We start from the raw sequence: 24,075 nt of genomic DNA, 5'->3' as shown, positions 1-24,075 counted from the left end.
CTTAGTCAATATGCATGTGCTTAACCTCAATTTAAATGCAAATTTCCCCCCACGTTTAAGTGTTTTACTTATAAACGGTAAGATCTCCTTACGTTATTGAGTCATGTCCTGCAAATAACACTGGTATAAGATATGTCAGTGTATAATACTGTTAAAGATCAACTTTTTGCAGTATCGAAATAGATAATTCACTGTTGATCGCACTGATTTGTGGAAGCCACTGAAGCAATTAATGAAAAGCAAATCTCTACAAAATTGTGCTATTATTGAGGAAACCAGATGAATATTTTAATGTTTATGGTCTGCTCACATTGACGTAAATCCTAGAACATTCAGCACTGCAGAATCACCCCTAAAATAACGGCATGAAGGTTTATTGGACAAAATGACAAGTATTGTTTAAGAACAGAGGTTATTTCGGGGGCAGTTAATTCTGCCGCATGCAAGAAACACACCAAATCATTTTCACAAAAAGCCAACATTTAAATTATACTTACAGGGACATCCACATACTTGGAAGCTGCTTTCACCTTAAAGGGAAAAGGACACTTAAGTAAGGCTATTTTATTGTCTTGTTTCTAGAATTACAAATTGGTGATGAGACAATTGATGGTACATGAGGATAATACAGAATTAAAACAAAAACGATCTAGCCAGCACTTGTCTGCCTTCTGAAAATGGGACTCGCTTAAACGTGCGCTTGGTTGATTTTATTGCTTCCAAAAGTGATCAGCTTTCGATTGATGTAGGCTTAAAAACAAATTAGCCATTGTTTCAGCAACATGTGATAGGGAAATTGTACTTTTGTTTCAAACCTTTTACCCAGGATAATAAATGGAGTTTGAGAACTACTTTTTCAAGTTGGAAAGATAATTCTAATTGCTATTCATTAGCATTTTAACGCTATATTCATTTAGTGCATTATACACAAGGCATCAAAGTCCAGACGCAGAGTTACCAGTTAATTTTTTATTTTCAGTACCCGTGGACCCCTGGCAGTGAAGAGGTTAAATGAGAATTTATTGCACATGGAATTCGATTGATAAAGATGTAACAATGTGACTGCCAGTTTGTGCAATGTACCTAGTTTATTCCGCTAGTTAATGTTTCTGCACAGAGATCTTAGAGAGAGCGGAGAATTTTATGTACGCAATAGAACACAAGACATACAGAGAGAAGGCAGAAAATATATTCACTTACAGTAAAGGACAGAAACGAGGAAAATAACGTTCCTTCGTCATATCTGGACAGTTTGGACAGAATCCCTTCTAGAATAGTGACAAACTAGTAATAAAGGAATAAGTCAATTAATTGGTGAGCCCCATTCTCATTTGTGGCACTTAACATTGCAATCAAGATGTTTCCACTCACAAATACCATAAATGACTATTGATATAGTAGTACTCGTCATAACCCTTACTTCAAGAGAGAATCTATGCCAGGGCTGGCCAACTCCAGTCCTCAAGGGCCACCAAACAGGTCAGGTTTTCTGGATTTCCCTGCTTCAGCACAGGTGGTTCAATCAGTGACTCAGTCACTGTGACTCATGACTGAGCCACTGATTGAGCCACTGATTGAGCCACCTGTGCTGAAGCAGGGATATCGTGAAAACCTGACCTGTTGGTGGCCCTTGAGGACTGGAGTTGGCCATCCCTGATCTATGCACGTCAGAAAAAAAGAGAATTATCAGCCCTGAAGGGAACTGCAACATGTTGCTACTCTTACATGGTTCATTTAAATATCAACGCAAACCTGTTTTTTTTGCCAGCACACCTGTAGTATCATAGATGCTTCTAATCACGCGCCAATGGGTGACACGCAAAATGATGCCATCTGCTTCATTTTTACACTGAGACTATTTGTTCAGCACCTTTATAATATATTTAACCTCTTGTGATCATGGAACCTGCAATGCTTTGTTGTGGGTTGCAAAGTAAAGTGTTACATATTTTATCAACAGTGTGGAGTTAACCACCTAGCAAGGTCCATATGTATCCCCGTAACAGCAGGTGGGGTTTCTAATGCATTGAGGTCCCTGCTTACCGTTCCAGGCTACGAAAGACTCAAGGAGAGAAGTATAGGTCTACACAATACATATACATGTGTGTATAATATATGTGTATATATATATATATGTGTATATATATATATATATATATATATTAACAGCACAGATTAAAAGCGCTCTCTAAGGTATATGCAAAGAAATGTAATAGCTAAGAATAGAGCTGATAAAAAAAACTCACATATAATTAATTGGGACCTTTTATATAAATTGAAAGATGTCTGTATAAACCCACAAACCTTGCAAGCTAAAGATAGATGTATGGACTTAATCAATTGAATGTAAAATGCGTGCCTGAAACTTGCATATTTTCTATTTTGATGATCAACTCTGTTGTTTTAAATGAGCCCTCATACCTACAGTGAGATTTTCATTCAGCGGGACCACCTAAAGCGGATTGTTACCTTAGCCACTAACAGCGATATCATTTCCTTAACTGTTTCTTCAATTAGTTCGTCAATTTTTGAATGGTACTGGTGCTAAACAACAAAAAAAGATACAAAAAGGCAAATATTAGAACGCTGAATACACAAAGACCTTGGGATTATCAGGCTTTTTTGTAAGTAAATATTCCAACGTTACTTTTTAAATGTAAAAGTATCAGCTGTGAACATAAACTGTTAATTACCTTGATGACCCTTTTTGTACATACCATAGTACCTAGTAACACAATTTGTTGCCTGTCTTCGGCAAAACAATATTACCCTTTCAATAACAAAACCACACATTTCTTTACAAATGTGAAGATACATTATATTTTGTGCAAAAAAAAAAGGGATACAATATTTAAATAAAGGGATGTTTAAAAAAAATATATATATATACAGTATATATCTCTGAACATTCATTTTCACTTGTTTGCATTAATGTCTGTTTAAAATGCTAATGAAGTCAAAACAATGCGCACGTCGACAGAAGGGAACGAAGAAAAACTGATATAAATGCTAATTATACGTTGGGGAGTGAGGAGTGACACGACAGTTGAAAACGGTAGACACACTTACCCACTGTTTAGCAAACTTTCGGATGGTCGGGAACAGAAATAAAGAGGAAGGTGGCATGAGACATAGGAAAGAATACGTGGAGGTAACAGAAAATGTTAAATGAAAACAAACACAGAATGAACAAAAAATCAGAATGGAGACTATAAACAGAAATATGTATGATGTATGTATGATGTGCAGAAGCTCAGTGCTATCAATACAAATGCTGTAGTGATGCAGAGTAATGATCATTATTAGAAGTCTAACCGTAGAGACAGCCTGCCTTGATGGTGTATGTGACATTGTGCTGTTGTGCCAGTTTCTGAGAGGTTTAAAACGGCAAACCATGCATTTGTTTTCTCTGTTTTTTTTTGACGCTGGACGGGAGCAGAGGGTCTCTGAAGCAGAAAACCATTCATTTCAGCTCCGGGGGGGGGGGGGGACCCCTTGCTTCCAGTTACTTACCTCTGTAGTAGGTGCGGATAGCTGCTCCGCTCGGCGAGCAGCGATCACGTGATGGCCGCTGTTCAAAGCACAAGGGCCTCGCGGGCCAATAGGAAGCGGTGACATCACCAGGTCCGGTTTCCTGTTGGGCCGTGTGACGTGGGAGCTTTAAACTTTAAACCCCAGCTATCTCGGCCAGAGCAGCTACCGGCACCTACTATGGAGGTAAGTATCTCCGGAAACAGGGGGTCCCCGGAGCTGAAATTAATGGGGTTCAGCTCCGGAGACGCCCTGCTTCAATCCGGTGTAAAAAAATAACATAAAAAATGCATGGATTGCCGCTTTAAAGTGATAGATGTGGAGAACTGCCTTCATGTGAAAGACACAACAATTGGTGGCCTATTATTTTACATTTGTTTTTGCTTCAAAATTTGAGCGCTTTAATAGTAATACACATATACAGACATATATAACGCATAACTGGTTGTTTGAAAAGATGTTTGATACATCGCCTCTTGGTATACCCGATTGATGCAATTTTAAATTAAAACAGAATGATGTGTATATATTTTTAGAACTAGTATTAGTCAGTATACATTATTAGTGTAATACTATATTATATTATAATCACCAAATGGGATCTCCCTGTGCCACAAAAGCCACCTGCGACGCTTAGTAGTATATACAGATGTAGCAAGCCTTACCCTTCCCGGTGCCACAAAACAGCAACTGTAAATCCCCAGCATTTATTTGCAATTTGCGGTTCCCCCCACGGACATCTCACGGCAAACCGGGTATCATAGGCGAAGAAAATGATAATGATTCCGGCTGACCGTAGCCGCGGCTCGGCCGCTCGCGTCACGGGGGAGTGTAAGTCTTGCTACATTTGTAGGCTTGATGTTTAACGAAACGTTTGCTCTACACTTAGCAGACTTTCCCATAGACTATACATTTGGGGTAATTGAAGGCAGGAACCAGACATTACCAAGACAATAACATGTTTGTACAGTACAAATAACCGCTTTGCTGCCAAGGAAATTATCCCTTTTATTTTATTTGATATTAGGACAAGGTTGAGGATCACTATTTGAAATCATTATTTTCTAATGCTACATTTTGTGAGAGCGCTGGCTATACGTACTGTATCTCTGTATTTATGAACGACTCCGGCAAAACTAATTTACAGCTATTACAATTTGAAGAATATACTACATCCTATCTATTTGTTTTTAATATGCATGAGTAGAAGAGAGAATAATTAAATTCTGAGAGACATCATTCACAGAACGGATATGTGAAATGTCAATTTCTCAAGGGCCTATACAGCAAGGCAAAATATGTGCGATTCTGGGTCAAAACTAGCACATCTATCAATGAAAAAAAATCTATTCTTTGCAAAGGGATATTATTTTGATACAACTAGTACTGTTTTTTTGGGGCCAGAACTGCATCAGTTTTGCCTTGATACACATTTATCAAATGACCTTCCCTACTTTAACTTTGAATGCCACGTTCTCTAAATTCAACGACTGCTAAAGTACAATGAAAATGTCTACAAGATATAAATGAAAGACCCGCAGAACACAAAGCATCTCTGAACAACAATTGTATAATTTTCACTTTTTTCTCGGGTGAGCTGGAAACCTGTGTTATGCACATTTCAAAGGTTTATTTTTATTTTCGCTTTTACATGCAGCCTGTCGCGGCTAATTGTGGTGTAAAAACTGTGCAATAATATATTCATGAGAAACACAATAATTAGGAATTTCAGATTTGAAAGAATTATAATAATATAAATAACAGGTGGTATTACAGTGTGTTTGTAATTGCATGCTCGGTGGCCATATGAACTGAAAATACATTTTCAGAACAAAATCCAGAAATGGAAAATATGTACGGCAAAAACAAATGTAAAAAAATAGGACACCGCATTAAAATCGATTAATCCAAACAAACACTGTTAAAACGAGCGGCGTGCCCTTGTGTCACACACTGTAGCCTCAGTAGTGTTTGGATGGTTGTTATTTGTTAACTTATAGTTGATAAATTATGGGTTTTAGCAAAACAGATAATGACGGAGGCGTGTGCAAAATAATACAGCGTGAAATGTATTGACAAGCATATCATGCAGATGATTTTCAATTAAATCCCTTCTCCAAGAATTTCTACGTGCAGAGAACCAGAAACGCAACAGACATTCATTATCTATTATCTAGCATTTCAAAGACACATTTTACTTAGGTTGAGCTTAAATCAGGGAAACATGAAGCGATGCACCGATACCTCTATTTATCTCTCTAACTCCAGTCCTCAAGGGCCGCCAACAGGTCAGGTTTTCAGGATATCCCTGCATTTGCACAGGTGGCTCAGTCATAATGACTGAGCCACTGATTGGGCCACCTGTGCTGAAGCAGGGATATCCTGGCAGGATAGCCACTCCTGCTCCAATTCTTTAGCTGGCATATAAAGGTTTGAAAATGTTGCATATGCAGCGAATACTGGGCATTATACAAAGTGCCACTGATACATTGTTAGTAGGAGTGGGTCAGATCGGCAGATTCAATTAAAAAGACAACTTTGAAAGACAAGTTGAAACGTACAGTAACATAGTTCAGTGTCAGACAGTAACTTATGCACTGATAATTTACATCTGTTTTATGTGTCTATCAGCTCAGCTATTCTTTAAAAATACCATACTACGGAAACTGTCACTCGGCATTTGGTTACATTACCTCGGAATTGTTTAACACACAACAGCTTCTTAAAGAAGAAAATACGCAGAATCCCTAATGTTATTTTTTTAACACCCTTTTCGGCAGTATTAGTTATACTAATATACTGTACATTAACTTGCTTAGTGAACATGGCATATAAGCAACACAATAGCTTAAAAGGCCTATGGAGAAAAAAACAAATGAAATAACTAGACTGCCTTATCAGAAAGTTTAGTTTCACTTGTAATCATGTCTTCTCTGTTACAAACTTCCAAACAACTGAATGTGAAACGTTGTGTTTGTACTGTATGTTTCCCACAATTAAAATATGGGGAAAGTTCCATTGTGGATGATAGCCGTTTTTTGGCATTACCTTGGAAATGATGGAGATAGGCAAAGATATATGTCCATCAAGTTCAATCTATGCTAAACGACAGATACGTGTCCTATATTTGTATTTACAGTTTTCTGATCCAGAGGAAGGCAGTTAGAGAAAAACAGTTACTGCAATAAAATTAGCATCATAGTTTTGAAAATATAGTTATTGAAACAGTGGTAGGCTACCATCTGACACCAAGACATAAGTATTCATCTGAAAGGGAAAAACGAGTAAAAATATATCAAATCTCAATCTGATTATAAAATATAACTCAAAAGTTAAAAAAACGCGGCAGAAAAAAGTCTGTATATTGTTCCTATACATAATATGGACACTACTTATTCTTCCCTAGTGGATTTTAGGTTCTCCAACTTTATGAAACAGCAAAAAGATCTTGAATCGCTGTCCTATTATTTGGGTCATGTGGTTCCATAATATGAAGATGCTCACATCACTGGATCAGGCTGAGAATAAACCTGTTTAGAGTGTTACAGGCCAATGTGGGACGACTGTTTTGGCTGTAGGTAATTAGGCAAAGTTGGCCAATACAGCTTTCATAGGTCAGTCTGCCTAGAGGTCAATGCTTATTCTCGCAAAGAAAAAAAATCTCATCATTGAAGACATACAATTGCCTGATGTATATGTAATCTGCAATAGTCTGACCACCAAGCAAGAACGTTCATATCCCACTCATACCCATGCATGGCATAGATTGGCATCTTGTGTCGAAACCTTTCTGCACAATACAACATACAGAAACATTTGGACCACGGATGAAATATGTAACTCTAGTTGCTATTTATTTTCATGCATCTGTTTTTAAACAACAATAACTCCTACAGGATGATAAACATGTTGAACTTTTCAAAGTGTGGAACGGTGATATTTGGGACGATGGCATTTACTTTCAATAATGATACCTTTGCACTTTACCCATTTCATACTAGAGGCCGCAGTGGCACCAGTTTCATAAAACCTTAGTTAGACTGGCGGAAGCAGTTAGAAAACAGTGAATGTGATATCCTATGCATTGTACGTAATTACAGGGTTTTGCAAAGTATTGAATTGCCGTATGACTGAACCACACAACCGGAAATATTAACAATTTCTGATGACATCAGTGTATACAACTGATGAATTCTTCCTACCAGGAAAATAGTGTGTAACCTCCAGGAGAACATGGAGCAAGAGGGGCTAAAAAGGGAGCCAGACGAAACACCCCATATACAATACCAGGTTGATATTGGTTGGTAGTGTCAAGTGGAAGAGAGGGCAGACGATATATGGAAATTGCCAAACAGGGAAACAGATCAACTAGAGGAGAATTAGATGGAAGATCTGGTACCCATATATGTGATAGAATTCATATCATAGGTGAGGTTGATAAAACTCGAATGTCCAGACAGATGAGTTTGGCTTACCTCTGTGATGACATGTAGCAAAGTAACATTGGAGGGAGAAGAAGGTAGTACTGTATATTTTATTGGAGTTACAAGTTTGTGAACCGCACAGTGTTCTTCATCAGGTGTCACACAACCTGTTTGTTACTTTACCAATTAGAAGAAAGGACCACCAAGGCTAGCCACCCTTCTTTCTCTGTGATGCTTATGACTTTGCAGCGGTTGAGCATCCCATTAATAAGCAGTTCTACATATTCATGACTCACTAATGCAGTAATAAGTGTTACCTCTTGGCCCATTTCCATACTGCACAGTTTAGTTGACTGAGCTTTGGCATCAACCATAACATTAAACATGGTGCATATTGACTGTGGTACTCGGAAGTCCGTTGATCGGCTGGTTTTCTGTAACTTTACTTCAAATGCAATTCTTGTTCTGTGAAAAAGAATGGGATGCATATATATATATATGTGATTAAATATGCAATAAAACATCAGTACTAAAATAAACAGAAGTGTGTTGGATTCCACCTATCATATTCAAGAAACATACAGTAACTACGTTACTCAAGTTGGGTAGTTGGAGCATTAGAAAAATCCCATTGATTGATCTCACTTCATCTTACAGCTCACCAAGCGAAGCAAACGTACAACAGAATGAATACGTTGATAGTAAAGGTCTAGTCCAGGGGTGGGCAACTCCAGTCGTCAAGAGCCACCAGCAGGTCAGGTTTTGAGGATATCCCTGCTTCAGCACAGGTGCCTCAATCACTGGCTCAGTCTTTGACTGAGCCACCTGTGCTGAAGCAGGAATATCCGTAAACTCTTTCCTGTTGAGGGCCCTTGAGAACTGGAGTTGCCCACCCTTGGACTAGCCCCATATATACATTAAAGATGAATACATTGAATACATTGAAAGCACTCATTTATGGTACAATCACAACCGTAATGTACTGTAATCACATCTCTACTATTTTGTTGTACTTAATACCTATTAAAAGTTAGACCTGGCAGACTTGGACCCCTTTCCAATATGCTGTGAAGCTGTGTCCCCGTCCCGAAGAAAGGTTTAGCTCCATTCAAATGATTGGAACTAAATTCAGCCCCGGTCGAGGCACTACGACCCAGAAACTCCCACTGAAGCCATGCGCTGAAGGAATGGCTCAGTGAGTAAAGGCGCTAACTTTGAAGCAGGGAAGCCCTTCTCTAGTGTCCGCTCCTCGTGCTGTTAGGCAGGTCACTTTGTCTCCCTGTTTCCCAGGCACCATACATACAGTAGGCAGAGACAGGGACTATGGCTGCACAAGTCTATGTACAGCGCTGTGTAACTGAGTAACTCAGTAAACAATGCTGCAGTTATTTTGTCTTCGTGAATATGACTTAATTATAAAGCATTTCTCTGAAAGTTGGGTTGACAGAGAAAATAAAGAATATAATCAAAAAGAATATTTATAATATATATATACACACACATATACATCTCCCTATATGTATGGGTGTGCAATAGAGTCTTCTCTCTCTTTATATATATATATATATATATATATATATATATATATATATATATATATATATATATATATATATCGTACAATATATATTGGGTTGACTAAATGGGTTTACATCATTAATAGCTTTGTGGCATTAAACCATACACTTGACAAGGTGTCTACCGATTGCTTGAATTTTGTTTACAGAAGTGGCACCTATATAGGGGCTTATGTACAAAGGCAAGAGTGGTGCAGTTTTGGGGCATTAAAATGCCCCATATGTATAAAGAAAAAGAAAAAAAACATTAAAATAAATAGGATTGGAGCAATGTTTTTCACCCAGGATTGCTCCACTTTTGCATTGATACATATGCCCCATAGTGCTTTGAAAATTCTGGGCACATCCCAGCCCCGTGGAGCAGCTGGTGGTTTGTGCTGCCCGTGGAGCTCTAATTGCCTCAATGAAGGCTCCATCTGCTCCCTATGACTTCAAAGAAAACTCAGGGTGCAAACTGGGTTTTTAGCTTAGGCATGTGGTGTTGGCAAAAGGAAGCAGCAGAGAGGATAGAAACTAATGCCACTGTGGTTAATCACTCCATGATTATGTGGTAGGAAGGGTGTCACGCCAAGATCTGGCATATGTCTATTTATGGTGAATCGCTTGTATTTTATGTAAAAACAATCACCAAACTGTGAGACTTCAGAGAAACATGTCTATTGATCAGAGACCATGGTTAATACCACGTATCCTTAACATTCTATATTTATTTATTCTATGAAATATAGAAGATGTTTTTTTTTTTTCTTTTCTTCAAATTCATGAATAAATTGCTTTTTTTTTGTGAATAACAAGAACTCATCATTTCAGGTTTCCCAGGAAGTGTTTTAGTGCAAACTAAGAATATGTCACCAGATTATATCGTACACCATTGCAATATAAGAGTGAACAGTAATACATTCTCTATTGCATTGTTTTATTACTTAGTTGAGCGGTATGGAATTGATATTTATATTGTACAGCGGGGGAGCTCAACCCCAGTTCTCAAGCCCCCAGCAGGTCAGGTTTTCAGCATATCCCAGCTTCAGCACAGGTGGCTCAATCAAAGACTGATTGAGCCACCTGTGCTGATGCAGGACTTGAGTATGAAAAAAAAGAGAGATGTATTTATTCATCCAGGAATCTTAACCTTGTTGTCCCACATGCAAATTTTTATATATATATATATATATATATATATATATATATATATATATATATATATATATATATATATATATATATATACATATATATATATATATATATATATCATTTGCAATTATTTTTAGAATAGAGAAGCCATTCATTTTTCCTTGACATTCTTTTTCACTAATTTGTGTATTATGAAATATATTGTCTGTCCCTCCCCCGTGAGCTAAACCCATTTCAATTCACACTTCTAGACCTTATATTATCCAAAAAAAATGAGAATAAAGGTGAGTTCTTCCATTCAATGAGACAAGAAATCAGCAATTAATGTAGAATGTATCACAGATGCCATCTGTCCGCAGAAGTGTTATTTTGTCTAGTATCGGAAAATAAAACTTGTGGATAAATACTTCATGGTTCAGTCAAGACAACTTTATGGAAACCTAAAACGGAGCCATATGTGAAGTAACCACTCATTATCTTGTGAAGTGTTATTTTTTTAGAGCTGCTATACGCAATTATAAAGTTCTAATCTGCCTTACACAGCACAATATGGGTGTCTGCATGATAAACTACACAAGCTAATGTTAACCAGGATTAGAATGAGTAATAATAAGGATGGGCAGGTTTGCGGGTTGCCAACTTTTACATTAGCTCGGGTGTCCGACTCGAATCCTGGAGGGAGCTTTGGAATCAGAGCATAATTCAAAGCAAAAACCAGAAGATTTATTATTATTATTATATATAAATTGTGCTAACTTTTGAGACCATGAAAAAAAAAAAACTTTTGGAAAAAAAAGGGTAAAAGTTAAAAACAATTGTTGCAATATTTGCTAAAAATATTTTCTACTTATTTTGATTTTTTTTTATCCCATATTTTTTTTTAAATATTCCAAACCAAAACCAATTAGGTTGCAGCAAAAAAATTTTTTTTAAAGAATGTATATACAGTATGTGTATATATATTTTATACATTTATATGTACAAATGTATATCCTGATTATATATGTGTGTGTGTGTGTGTGTGTATGTATATATATATATATATATATATATATATATGTTTTAAATTGTTTTCTAATAAGTAACTGTAGAGTAGACTACTGAATGATGTATATCTAGTAATAAGAAAAGTTTATAATTGATTTGCAAAAATATTTTGTTTTTACTTTTATTGCAAGCATTTCCTTTAGAAGAGAAAAAATATATCTATCTATATATATAATATATATATATATTTAAAAAAAAAAAAGCTGTTGGAAGTATAAATCCTAGCTGCTTGACGACTGCCTAACAAGATTAATTTCAATTAGGTTCCAACCGGTTTGCTCGCCTCCTCTTTCTCTAATGCCAATAGTGATCATGTAAGTCTTCAAATATTCTTAACAAATCAGATTCATAATATGCCTCAAGAAATGGAGGAAAACTTGTAGCAGAAAAAAAGCCTGTAGTGCCTGCATGCTTTTACATATTTAGAAATAAATTAGATTATTGCATTTTATAGGAAAGAATTATAACATGCCATTGCATGTTTTGAAACTAAGTCACCTAAATAGTGTTGAAAAGCCACTAAGAATGCTAAGCAAGTCTTCAGCCAGGGCAGAAAGTGCAATAACAAAGAACATGTATGTTCATAACAGCCCTGATACCTTCAATGTCCATTTATCATTGGTCAGAAAAATGCCTCAAAGGTGTTAAAGAAGCACCAACACTTTTTCAGCCACTTTGAGATAAGTGGCTGATTAAACAGTACTGCTTTTGGCCATCTAAACGATGAGAAGACTAATTACTAAACATTATCCTTAAATTAACAAAAAGCTAGAAAACGTAATGCTTTAGGGGGCACATTGAAATAGCCAAATATTTATTTCGGAATCCACCCACTTATCTCTAGTGGCTACGTAAATGGAACTAGTTCCCCCAAAATATTGTGCTTTGTCTTAGCAACACACCCCATTCTCACTTAGGGGTTTATTCTACATCCACCCAAGTGGCCAAGCGGGCCATCTGTGGCCCGAATTCCCCATTGACTTCAATGGTTAATGTCGGCCGAAAAGAATAAGCCCCTTGGTCTTTTCTTTGGATATTGTAGCCTGACATTACTGTATGTCACTAGCTAAAGTTCCATAATCATTGATAGGATCAGAAGTAGCATTAGGATTTCTGAGCCATGTGCCCCAAGGTCAGAAGCCTATAATTACATCACATTTCTGACATATTGTAGGGAGTAAGATGAATAATTTTACCTTAATAAAGATGTTTTCTGCAATCCATTAATCACGGGCTTTCAGGCTGATGTCTTTGCTCAGATGTTAACTCTGACAGACTTTGCACTATACTCTCATACTTAAATGTGTGTATTAGACCTAAAAAAGGAATGCCTTTTCCAAAGGATTGCAAAAACTGACTTATTCTACAGTATATCCGCCTAAGTGGCAGAGAAGGCCGTTTCCAGCCAATATTCCCCATAAGTCAATGGTGAATTTAATCTGAAAATAGCCCAATCGGCAGGTCGGTCAATATAGAATAAGCCACGAAAATATGTTTGTTGCTTCACTTTACTTCGCTCTACATCCAAAGCCACTACGAAGTCAAAATTGTGAGTGTTGCACCTACAAAATAGATAACTATTGAATTTTACCAGTGGATAATGTTAAAGCAGTAGTATAAGCTGCCATTTTTTCCAATTTAATATGCGCATCAATACAATACACATAATGATAAATAATTAGCTAAATAGCCGATCGATCGGAGAATATTCGGCTCAGGGGTTCACTAAATGGCAGCATAAGAGGACCAAAGATGCAAAGTCCTGTGGGGAAGATCATGTGACCACAGTCACTAGATACAATTGGTACAGTGCTAGAGAGAGGGCAGGGCTCAAAAAGGTGTATGCCAGAGCCTGTTTCAGAAGAGGAAGGGGATGTGACTTTGTAAATGGTTGCTATAGAAACAAATAATGCTTGTTACATTATAATAAATTAAAAATGTAATTCAGTGTTTTTTTTTTTTTAAATGCTACAAGTATTTTCTCATTGTACAGAACTGATTTCTTAAAAAAAAACACACATGAGATTGCTTGGTCTGCCACTTTAAATTGGAGACATGTCTGATTCTTGTTATTCTGTGTTAAGTCTGAATCCACCACTTAAAAAAACACTTATAAAGACATTTCTAGTTCATGATACATAAATGTCATGCGTAATATACAGTACAAGGTATTGATGTTGGTTTAAATGTTGCTAATTTTTACCTTTTGACACAAGACTCGATCATATCACTTGCCATAAGCTTAAGGCGTTGTTCAAGGTGCTTCCCAAATTCTTCTTCAGGCCAATGAAGGTCCCGAATAAAGGTTTGTAGGGCATCAAGTTTCCAAAATAGATCTTCGGAGGTGGCTGATCCGTTACTGTCAGAATAACATAAGGAGAAGATTTTTTTAGTAAAGTCAACAATAACATTCCTGATGTGGAGAGCTTTTTTTTTTTAATTTTAGGAGGGCAGTCACCATCTTTAAACATTCAAAACAAAATGTTTGGGATCTCCACCATCAGGGTTTTAACGTTTTACCGTACACTGACCTATGCTAACTTGCTGACATAACAAATAAAATTAGACAAAACTGGATCGTTTGTATAGGAAAAATTGGCCCTTAATTAATAATCACATTAACGTATGTAATTATTGAAATTAAGGCTACAAACTGGGGAATACAAGCCTTGATTAGTAAAAACTACATTTGAATATGCAGTTACTAAAAATCAGGGCTCCACTTTCATGCATTGTTTTCGGAATATATTTTGGAAGGAGTTTAGGGCTACTAGGTAAAAGGATAGTGCTAACACGTGGTGAGCGAGGACATGATTTATCTTGTGAAGAGCTGTGAAGAAACTTAACTTCGATGCCATCAGCTGTGATACAACATGGCAGCTTTGAGAAAAGATCTTGGGTTCAGTTTACTGTTCCATTTTTTCATGAACCAGACCACTGGACAATGCTCGGATCTCGAAAATGATTCGTTTTTTTTTTTTTGCTCTCTAAACAGATAAAACATACATCGATGTTGTTCGTAGCAGATATATTTCTGTCTCATGCAGTCCCCTCAAAGTTGTTCACATGCGTGTGTCATGATTAGGTTTTGGCACATGCTGAAAATGCCTGGATCTCTAGCCTTTTCTTAGACATTCTTTGTGGGGGTTATTTTTTTTTTCCCTCTCGAATTGCCACATTAGCTTCTTGATGTTTAACGCTCTCCTCGCATACCACTAATGCTAACACAGTAATTTATAAGATGTTGGACACACCATGCATTACCACTTGTACTGACATCGTCTATAGAAACAGATGAGAGTGGGTGTTTCTATTGTGACAAATGCCAGCTGCATTGAGTTAATGCCACAGGGCAAAACATAGCTAGTGCACACATGGCTACAGTAGGGTGAGAATCATACTCCCAGCATGCCACGGGTGGCCTGAGATCCTGTGTTAACAAAGTTTACAGCAGGGGAGGCCAACTCCAGTCCTCAAGGGCCACCAACAGGTCAGGTTTGAAGGATATCCCTGCTTCAGCACAGGTAGAGCAGTCGTGGACTGAGCCACTGCTTGAGCCACCTATGCTGAAGCAGGGATATCCTTAAAATCTGACCTGTTGGTGGCCATGGGAACTGGAGTTGACCACTTTTGGTTTACAGTTTAGGTACAAATTATATATATTTCCAGATGTATCTGGCAAGGGTAAAAGGTACCACTTAAACAATGTCCTTTATAATGACAGATAGTAAGAGGAAAATAAGATGTGAAAAGATATAGAATCGTGTACTTTGGTTCTATGACATGAAATATTTGGCGATGCAAACCTTTGCAATGAAAGAAAGAAAATCCGAAAAGACAATTCTGTTCCAGAAAATATATATATATATTTCAATCTAAACTGAGTTTTGGAACAGTTTATGTTTTAAATCACAGAGTACACACAAATGTAATAATTGGTGTCTATTGCAACAACATTTTGACACCCATCTGGCTTGAGAGATCTCTCAAATGTCTTGTCTTTTTTTTTTTCCTTGAAAGTCTCACAATTGGAATACTTCTGATAATTGAATTGTCATTACTCCCCTAATAAAACAACATACTTTGATGATTAAAGTTGTCATAAACTAAAGCTTGGATCCATATCTTTTCAAAAACAATGTCACAGTCAGATCATGCACATAGAAGGGATAAAAAGCGTAAAAAGGAAAATTTAGCTTCTGCCTAAACTACCCTTTCCTTAACACAGTCATCAAAGCATGAATATGATTTTTTTATTTCTTGTGGAGAACGCACGTTTGCATTTTCTATTTCCACAATTAGAATATTATACAAATTGAAATCAGTTTTTCAATGATGTTCCTAAGTAAATAATGTATATTTGGTGCATATGGTTATTATAATGCAATGTAGAATTATATATAAAGACACTTCTCATGCCAATCGTTTAACAGCAAGTATGAAAAATATTTAATATTTAGTTTTCTGAAACGTTATATTTTCTCCTTAAAATGTGATGATTTAAACCCGTGGTTAATTTATGCTTTGATATATATATATATATATATATATATATATATATATATATATATATATATATATATATAATCCAGTAAACCTGGAAAAATTCATCCTCACAGATTAGTTGAAAGTAATGTAAATCAATGAAAAAGTGTTACATGTTTCTGTGGATTTTACAGAAGTCTACAAATGCTTTTTGGTCAATATCTATAAACACAATATTCCGAACCTTTAGCACAAGGGTTCTCAACTCCAGTTCTCAAGTCCCCGCAACAGGTCAGGTTTTCAGGATATCCCTGCTTCAGCACAGGTGGCTATATCAGAGGCGCAGTCGAAGACTGAGCCTCTGATTGAGCCACCTGTGTTGAAGCAGGGATATCCTGAAAACCTGACCTGTTGGAATGGGGGGGGAGGGGGAGGGGGGTTTTGAAGACTCGTGTTGAGCACCCCTGATTTAGCACAGGGTGCGAGTTTATGCCAAAATCTGCTGAACTTTTACAATGTAACCATATGGGCAGATTTCCATGGATAATATGTGCAAAGATCAGTAACCACAATTCAAATTAAAACGCATGCTTACTAAAGCAAAACCGCGACTTTCTACACTAAAAGTTACACTGTTCATTTTTATATGTGCCAAAAGTTTAGAGGATTTGATTTCCAGTTTTACCAGGGAAATGTTTTCTTGGCAATTGTAACATTTATTTATCATATCGATCAACTCTTGTGGCTATCAGCGGTTCTCCCCCTTCAGCAAAAGATACAGAGAGTTTTTATTTTATCGTGAATTCTGCTTTCATTGAGGGAGAAGCGAAAAAGGAAATGATGCAGATACTATGCTAATCCTGCATTCATTATTATACTTGCCCAATATGTATCGTACATGTAGGGGAGGCCAACTCCAGTCCTCAAGGGCCACCAACAGGTCAGGTTTTCAGGATATCCCTGCTACAGCACAGGTGGCTCAATCAGTGGCTCAGTCAGCCACCTGTGCTGAAGCAGGGATATCCTGAAGACCTGACCTGTTGGTGGCCTTTGAGGACTGGAGTTGGCCAGCCCTGATGTAGTGTATAGGACAAACTAATCAAATATGGCTAAGATTTGATGTTGTTTTAAGTTTATACTGAAATGTAACTGTACGCCAGACAATGGTGGACACAAAGCATTTTTTGCAAACTCCTTTAAAATAATATTTTGTTTTATAAAAATCTATGTGATATATTTTGTATATAGGACTAACGTTGCTTGGGTTGTAGCATTAGTTTGACTAAATTGACCAATAGCATTTAGCCTCAATGTATGGGACTTTATCCTATTAAAAAAACAATATTACATAAGGACAGGCGAATGTCTTAGTATTATTGTGACATAACTTTTTGACCTATCACTGGACATTTATTGATACACACTAAATGCAAATAAAGGAATAGAATATTTGATTAAGATCGATGAAATAATGCGTGTAGCCTGTGAGTTTGAATAAAATTAGACTTTATAAACATTGTATGCCAAAAACGAGTCATTCTGATCTAATCTGTGATCTTTGTGTTTTCTCAATATGTTTAGCTTTTGTAGTTTTAGCGGTTATAAATAATTCATACACATTCATGCCAAGATTGCTGCATATTCAAATTAGATCTAATGTGAACTGAATACACACTCAGAATCATATATAGCAGCCATCCATGACGGTGCGGAAAAGTTAGGCATTTGTGGGAGGGTAACTGGCAGTGGTAGGGTAACTGGTACTTTAGGGAGATTCACATTTGGTAGGTTCACATTGGGCAGATTACTTGTTAAACTCCTGCGGAAGAAACAGACAAAAAGAAAAAAAATACCATAACAGTGACAAATGCAGATGTTGCAGAAACACATGACAATCAGAAAGAAATCGGAAAAGTCCACAAAAAGACAATTATGCAAGGGTTGCCAACTCCAGTCCTCAAGGGCCACCCACGGATCAGGCTTTCGGGATACCCCTGCTTCAGCACAGGCGGCTCAATCTTCGACTGAGCCACTGGTCGGGCGACCTGTGCTGAAGCAAGGATATTCTTAAAACTTGACGTGTTGGTGGCCCTTGAGGGCTGGAGTTGGCCTCTCCCCTGCAGTAGTCAAACAAAACCAAAGCAAACCAGTTCAGAAAGAGGCATGAGCATGGGACGTTAATGTGTAAATCTGCTTTCTGGAATAAAAAGCCAGTTACTTAACGCACACAATATACACACACAAAGACTGACAAACACCACAATTTAACAAACGTATACATGTTTCACGAAAATACCATCATCTGCAAAGTTGTATTCAATGGCACTATAAAGCATATTTTACTTGTTTTAAACCCATGGCATCATTTTTGTAAGCGTCTGGCATGATTGTAATGTTGGCTTCAGTTAACTCCCACAGCTTTGCAAATATATTATGTATGTTTATGACTATTTGTTTGACTTCTTGGGGGACATAAAGGTAACTGGCAAAAAATAATGCAGCATTAACATTTCGAACGGAATTAACATGATTATCAATATCTCTCTGGAAACATCAAGGGGTTTATTAATAAAACTGCAGTAGTGCCGACTAGGGCTGAATCAATCACACAGGAATGGATACTCTTCCAAGAGAGGTAGCATGGATGCGTTAGCAACAGTGTGACATTTGTAATGCCACTTGGATAGAAGAGATTAAACACTCCCAATTCATTAGAGGCAATCCAAGCCAGTTCCTTCCTTTCTTAATTTTTAACATTTTAGACAGGATTGAAGCTGGGGCTCTCCGGAGCTGAACCCCATTAATTTCAGCTCTGGGGACCCCCTGCTTCCGGAGATACTTACATCTGAAGTGGGTGACGGTAGCCACTGCAGGCTTCACTATCTGGCCGCTTTTCAAAGCTCCCAGGCCCTGTCGGCCAATGGGAAGGTGTGACATCATCCGCTGAAGCTTCCTATTGGCCAATGTGACGAGGAAGCTGAAAACTATTGAGATACCTGGCACCATCTTCGGAGGTATCTCCGAAATCAGGGGGTGCCCAGAGCTGAAACTAATGAGGTTCAGCTCTGGAGCCTCCCCTGCTTTCATCCTGTATTTAAAAATAAATAAATAAATAAACATATTCAATTGCATCTTTTTTAAGCCCACAACAGGGCACCTAACCACCTAACCGTCTCCCTTTTTGCATCAAAGGACCAAGGAAGTCTTCTTCTGATTGAGCGTCACTGGACCCCAAATGCTATTTTCTACATACGCTTATGGGGGATAATAATTGCCCATTCACCGTTTGAGTGATGGAGGGACCGCGGCACCAGTGTACCACAGCCTCTCCGGCACTCGAGACGACGGAACGGTAGAGGGTTACGCCTCCTCTACCTGATAGAAAAAAACCAATAATAAGATTATGTAGCTACTACACCTGGGCACCAGATCCCAACATGCAGTAGCCATGTCCATTGGCACCCCAAGACTGATCGTACTGAACTTTGAGTTATATATACCGGTATATTTTTTGTATTGTTTTATTCTTCTATCATATTCCCATTTTGTCACTTTCCTTTATCTAGGCTCTTGATTTTTGTCAGGCTGTCTCTCTGTTGTTTTATATTCTAATCTCTGCAGTACTTCATACTTTGTGGGTATCACATTTCCCTAGTTCTCCCAACAACAAATGCGGTCTATCGCACAGAAACCCCCCCCGTTGAAGTCAGCGGAAGTGTCCGTGAGATGGAGCGCCAATGGACACGGTCGCAGTTTAATCACTAACTCCCTTAGAATGACCAGATTTTGCAGAGTAATATGACACAAACACTGTGTACTTGAATTGACACCCTGGTGGGCAATGAAAGTGAACATAAATGAGGATGAGAAATTAGTAATGACTTTATCAGGGGTGGCCAACTCCAGTCCTCAAGAGCTACCAACAGGTCAGGTTTTCAGGATATCCCTGCTTCAGCACAGGTGGCTCAATCAGTCCCTGCTTTAGCACAGGTGGCTCACTCAGTCCCTGCTTCAGTTCCTGCTCCACATTTATCAAGGAAAAGGGTCTTTTGATAAATAACAGGATATTTGCTTTTAGTTTGGTTGCCGGGAGACTTTTATACACAACCTCCTTTATTTCTATTCGGATTTGGTTAACAAATGTCGCTATTTATATCGCTATATCTATGATCTATCACAGGTCAGGTTTTCAGAATATCCCTGCTTCAGCACAGGTTCAGTGGCTCAGTCTTTGACTGGGGACTGGAATTGGCTACCCCTGGACTACATGATACAACCTGCGGTTCATAGCAAGCGTTTTTATACGATAGATATAGCGATATAAATAACGGCATTTATTAACAAAATCCAAATAGAAATAAAGGAGGTTATGTATAAAAGTCTCCCGGCAGCAAAAATTAAATCAAATATCCTGTTATTTATCAAAAGACCCTTTTCCTTGATAAATATGGAGCAGGTTTGCCGGGAGGAGACTTCGAAGCCTGAGATCATATTCTAATATAGTTTTGCGAGTAAACATTTTAGTGCTAAAAAGTAGTACAAACCTTTATAAAAAAAGAAGTGTGTCATATTTATGAAGGGTTCATACACACGACGCATAATTGAAAATAATTTTGACACATTGTGTCGTGCTGATTATCGGATTGAAACAATTTTCATTAAAACAGAATTCTGCAGGTTTTTTTTAACTTATAACTAGTATTACTAAATATTAATTATTAGTGTGATATTATTTCTAATAGCCATAGTGTGAAAATCATTTATTAATATATACTGTATAATGAAACATCCACGTTGCATCAAATGCCTTTTGGGTTGATACACAGCAACTTAATTCTGCGCTAACAAAATTGACAGACTTTTTAGGGATCCCGCCAAGTTGAACTTCGCATATGATTTTAAGGCACTTTATATATATTTTTTTTTTGGTGCACTAAACCAGAATCCTTTTTTGTTGCATTAACTCACTTGCTACTGAAATTGTCTGCAATTAAATTAAATCTGAAGCAATGTTGACTATAAAAGTGTGACAGTGAAATATCTCCCAGATATTCATTGTCACTATTGAAGTTTAAAGAATAAGGCTCTTAGCGTCACATCAAATCCACGTTATCTCTTTAATTATCACAATATACAAACGTATGTAATAGCTAATTACATCTTTGCCAACCAAAATGCAAACAATGTGCGTGTTGTAGTGAAATTACTAGGTATACAACAGCACAAACAAATCGTTCTCATCTTGGACCAAAATGTGTCTGCAAGAATCTATAACAGAGTATTTCACAGTGTTTGTCCTGAAATATCTGTACCTGCGAAGCTCAAGCAGAAGAGGATGAAGAAGAAGTTGAGCAGCGATCTCCTGCCCACAGGAGAACAGGTTTGGGACTAAGCCTAAGGAAACAAAAAAATAACGATCCTCCAAGGAGAAGATGAAACCATGGCAGGACTGGCTTCTCACTACTGTATATCAGCACCAGTCACAGGCCGAGAGACGCCCACTAAACCCTACATCCCTGTGTGTTACTGTTACCCATGTACTGTGTAATCATTATACCCTTCCCCGTGTTATTCATGTACTGTGTAACCATTATACCCTAACCCCTGTGTTATTCATGTACTGTGTAATCATTATACCCTAACCCACGTGTTATTCATGTACCATGCAATCATTATACCCTACCCTGTGTTATTCATGTACTGTGTAATCATTATACCCTACCCTGTGTTAGTCATGTACTATGTAATCATTATACCCTACCCTGTGTTAGTCATGTACCATGTAATCATTATACCCTACCCCGTGTTATTCATGTACCATGTAATCATTATACCCTACCCCGTTATTCATGTACCATGTAATCATTATACCCTACCCCGTGTTATTCATGTGCCATGTAATCATTATACCCTACCCCGTTATTCATGTACCATGTAATTGTTATACCCTACCCCGTGTTATTCATGTACCATGTAATCATTATACCCTACCCCGTGTTATTCATGTACCATGTAATCATTATACCCTACCCCGTGTTATTCATGTACCGTGTAATCATTATACCCTACCCTGTGTTAGTCATGTACTGTGTAATCATTATACCCTTCCCCGTGTTATTCAGGTACCATGTAATCACTATACCCTACCCCGTGTTATTCATGTACCATGTAATCATTATACCCTACCCCGTGTTATTCATGTACCATGTAATCATTATAACCTACTCTGTTAGTCATGTACCATGTAATCATTATACCCTACCCTGTGTTAGTCATGTACTGTGTAATCACTATACCCTACCCCGTGTTATTCATGTACCATGTAATCATTATACCCTACCCTGTGTTATTCATGTACCATGTAATCACTATACCCTACCCCGTGTTATTCATGTACCATGTAATCATTATACCCTACCCGTTATTCATGTACCATGTAATCATTATTCCCTACCCCGTTATTCATGTACTGTGTAATCATTATTCCCTACCCCGTTATTCATGTACCATGTAATCATTATACCCTTCCCCCTGTTATTCATGTACCATGTAATCATTATACCCTACCCCGTTATTCATGTACCATGTAATCATTATTCCCTACCCCGTTATTCATGTACTGTGTAATCATTATACCCTACCCCCTGTTATTCATGTACCATGTAATCATTATTCCCTACCCCGTTATTCATGTACCATGTAATCATTATTCCCTACCCCGTGTTATTCATGCACCATGTAATCATTATACCCTACCCCGTGTTATTCATGCACCATGTAATCATTATACCCTACCCTGTGTTATTCATGTACCATGTAATCACTATACCCTACCCCGTGTTATTCATGTACCATGTAATCATTATACCCTACCCCGTGTTATTCATGTACCATGTAATCATTATAACCTACTCTGTGTTAGTCATGTACCATGTAATCATTATACCCTACCCTGTGTTAGTCATGTACTGTGTAATCACTATACCCTACCCCGTGTTATTCATGTACCATGTAATCATTATACCCTACCCTGTGTTATTCATGTACCATGTAATCATTATACCCTACCCTGTGTTATTCATGTACCATGTAATCACTATACCCTACCCCGTGTTATTCATGTACCATGTAATCATTATACCCTACCCCTGTTATTCATGTACCATGTAATCATTATTCCCTACCCCGTTATTCATGTACCATGTAATCATTATTCCCTACCCCGTTATTCATGTACTGTGTAATCATTGTTCCCTACCCCGTTATTCATGTATCATGGAATCATTATTCCCTACCCCCTGTTATTCATGTACCATGTAATCATTATTCCCTACCCCCTGTTATTCATGTACCATGTAATCATTATTCCCTACCCCCTGTTATTCATGCTTTGGCAATACTGAATTGTTTTCTGTCACGCCAATAAAGCTTATTTGATTTGATTGACTAAGGACACACCATGCTTGTTCACCAGTGTAATTAATGTTGATGTTTTGTTTTTCATAACTATGTACAACACATCTCATACAGTCGTCTAAATCAGGGCTGGTCAATTCCCGTCCTCAAGAGCCACCAACAGGTCAGGTATTGGGGATATCCCTGCTTCAGCACAGGTGGCTCAATCAGTCTTTGACTGAGCCACTGATTGAGTCACCTGTGCTGAAGCAGTGATATCCTCAAAACCTGATCTGTTGGGGGCTCTTGAGGACTGGAGTTGGCCTCTCCGGGTATAAATATTTGAGTGTGCAGTACTTTTTAATAACATAGCATCTGAATAAACTATAGATATTTTGTATCTCATTAAGTCTCAGAAACAGATTTGGGCTCATTCTGTTGATCTTCATTTTGAATTATTTAGCACACAGATAACAGCTTTT

The 24,075-nt window shown here is 37.6% G+C and overlaps 1 protein-coding gene across 36 annotated transcripts in view; it reads right to left on the bottom strand.

Moving 5' to 3' along the window:
* CADPS (calcium dependent secretion activator) overlaps positions 1-24,075 on the bottom strand; it is a 312,099-nt gene that overhangs the window by 47,756 nt on the left and 240,268 nt on the right. For 15 of the 36 annotated variants that reach the window (XM_075574740.1, XM_075574737.1, XM_075574741.1 and 12 more), the window contains 7 exons: positions 17,874-18,017; positions 13,917-14,072; positions 8,273-8,420; positions 3,070-3,084; positions 2,470-2,544; positions 1,201-1,284; positions 498-530 (listed from right to left, as the gene is read on the bottom strand). In XM_075574740.1, coding sequence (XP_075430855.1) covers positions 498-530; positions 1,201-1,284; positions 2,470-2,544; positions 3,070-3,084; positions 8,273-8,420; positions 13,917-14,072; positions 17,874-18,017 — 655 coding nt within the window. The remainder of the gene's footprint in view (positions 1-497; positions 531-1,200; positions 1,285-2,469; positions 2,545-3,069; positions 3,085-8,272; positions 8,421-13,916; positions 14,073-17,873; positions 18,018-24,075) is intronic. The other 21 variants (XM_075574738.1, XM_075574742.1, XM_075574758.1 and 18 more) reach the window with 5 other exon arrangements.

Source organism: Ascaphus truei, chromosome 17 (assembly GCF_040206685.1).
Source record: "Ascaphus truei isolate aAscTru1 chromosome 17, aAscTru1.hap1, whole genome shotgun sequence".
NCBI lineage: Eukaryota > Metazoa > Chordata > Amphibia > Anura > Ascaphidae > Ascaphus > Ascaphus truei.
This window is presented reverse-complemented; position numbering and strand designations above follow the sequence as displayed.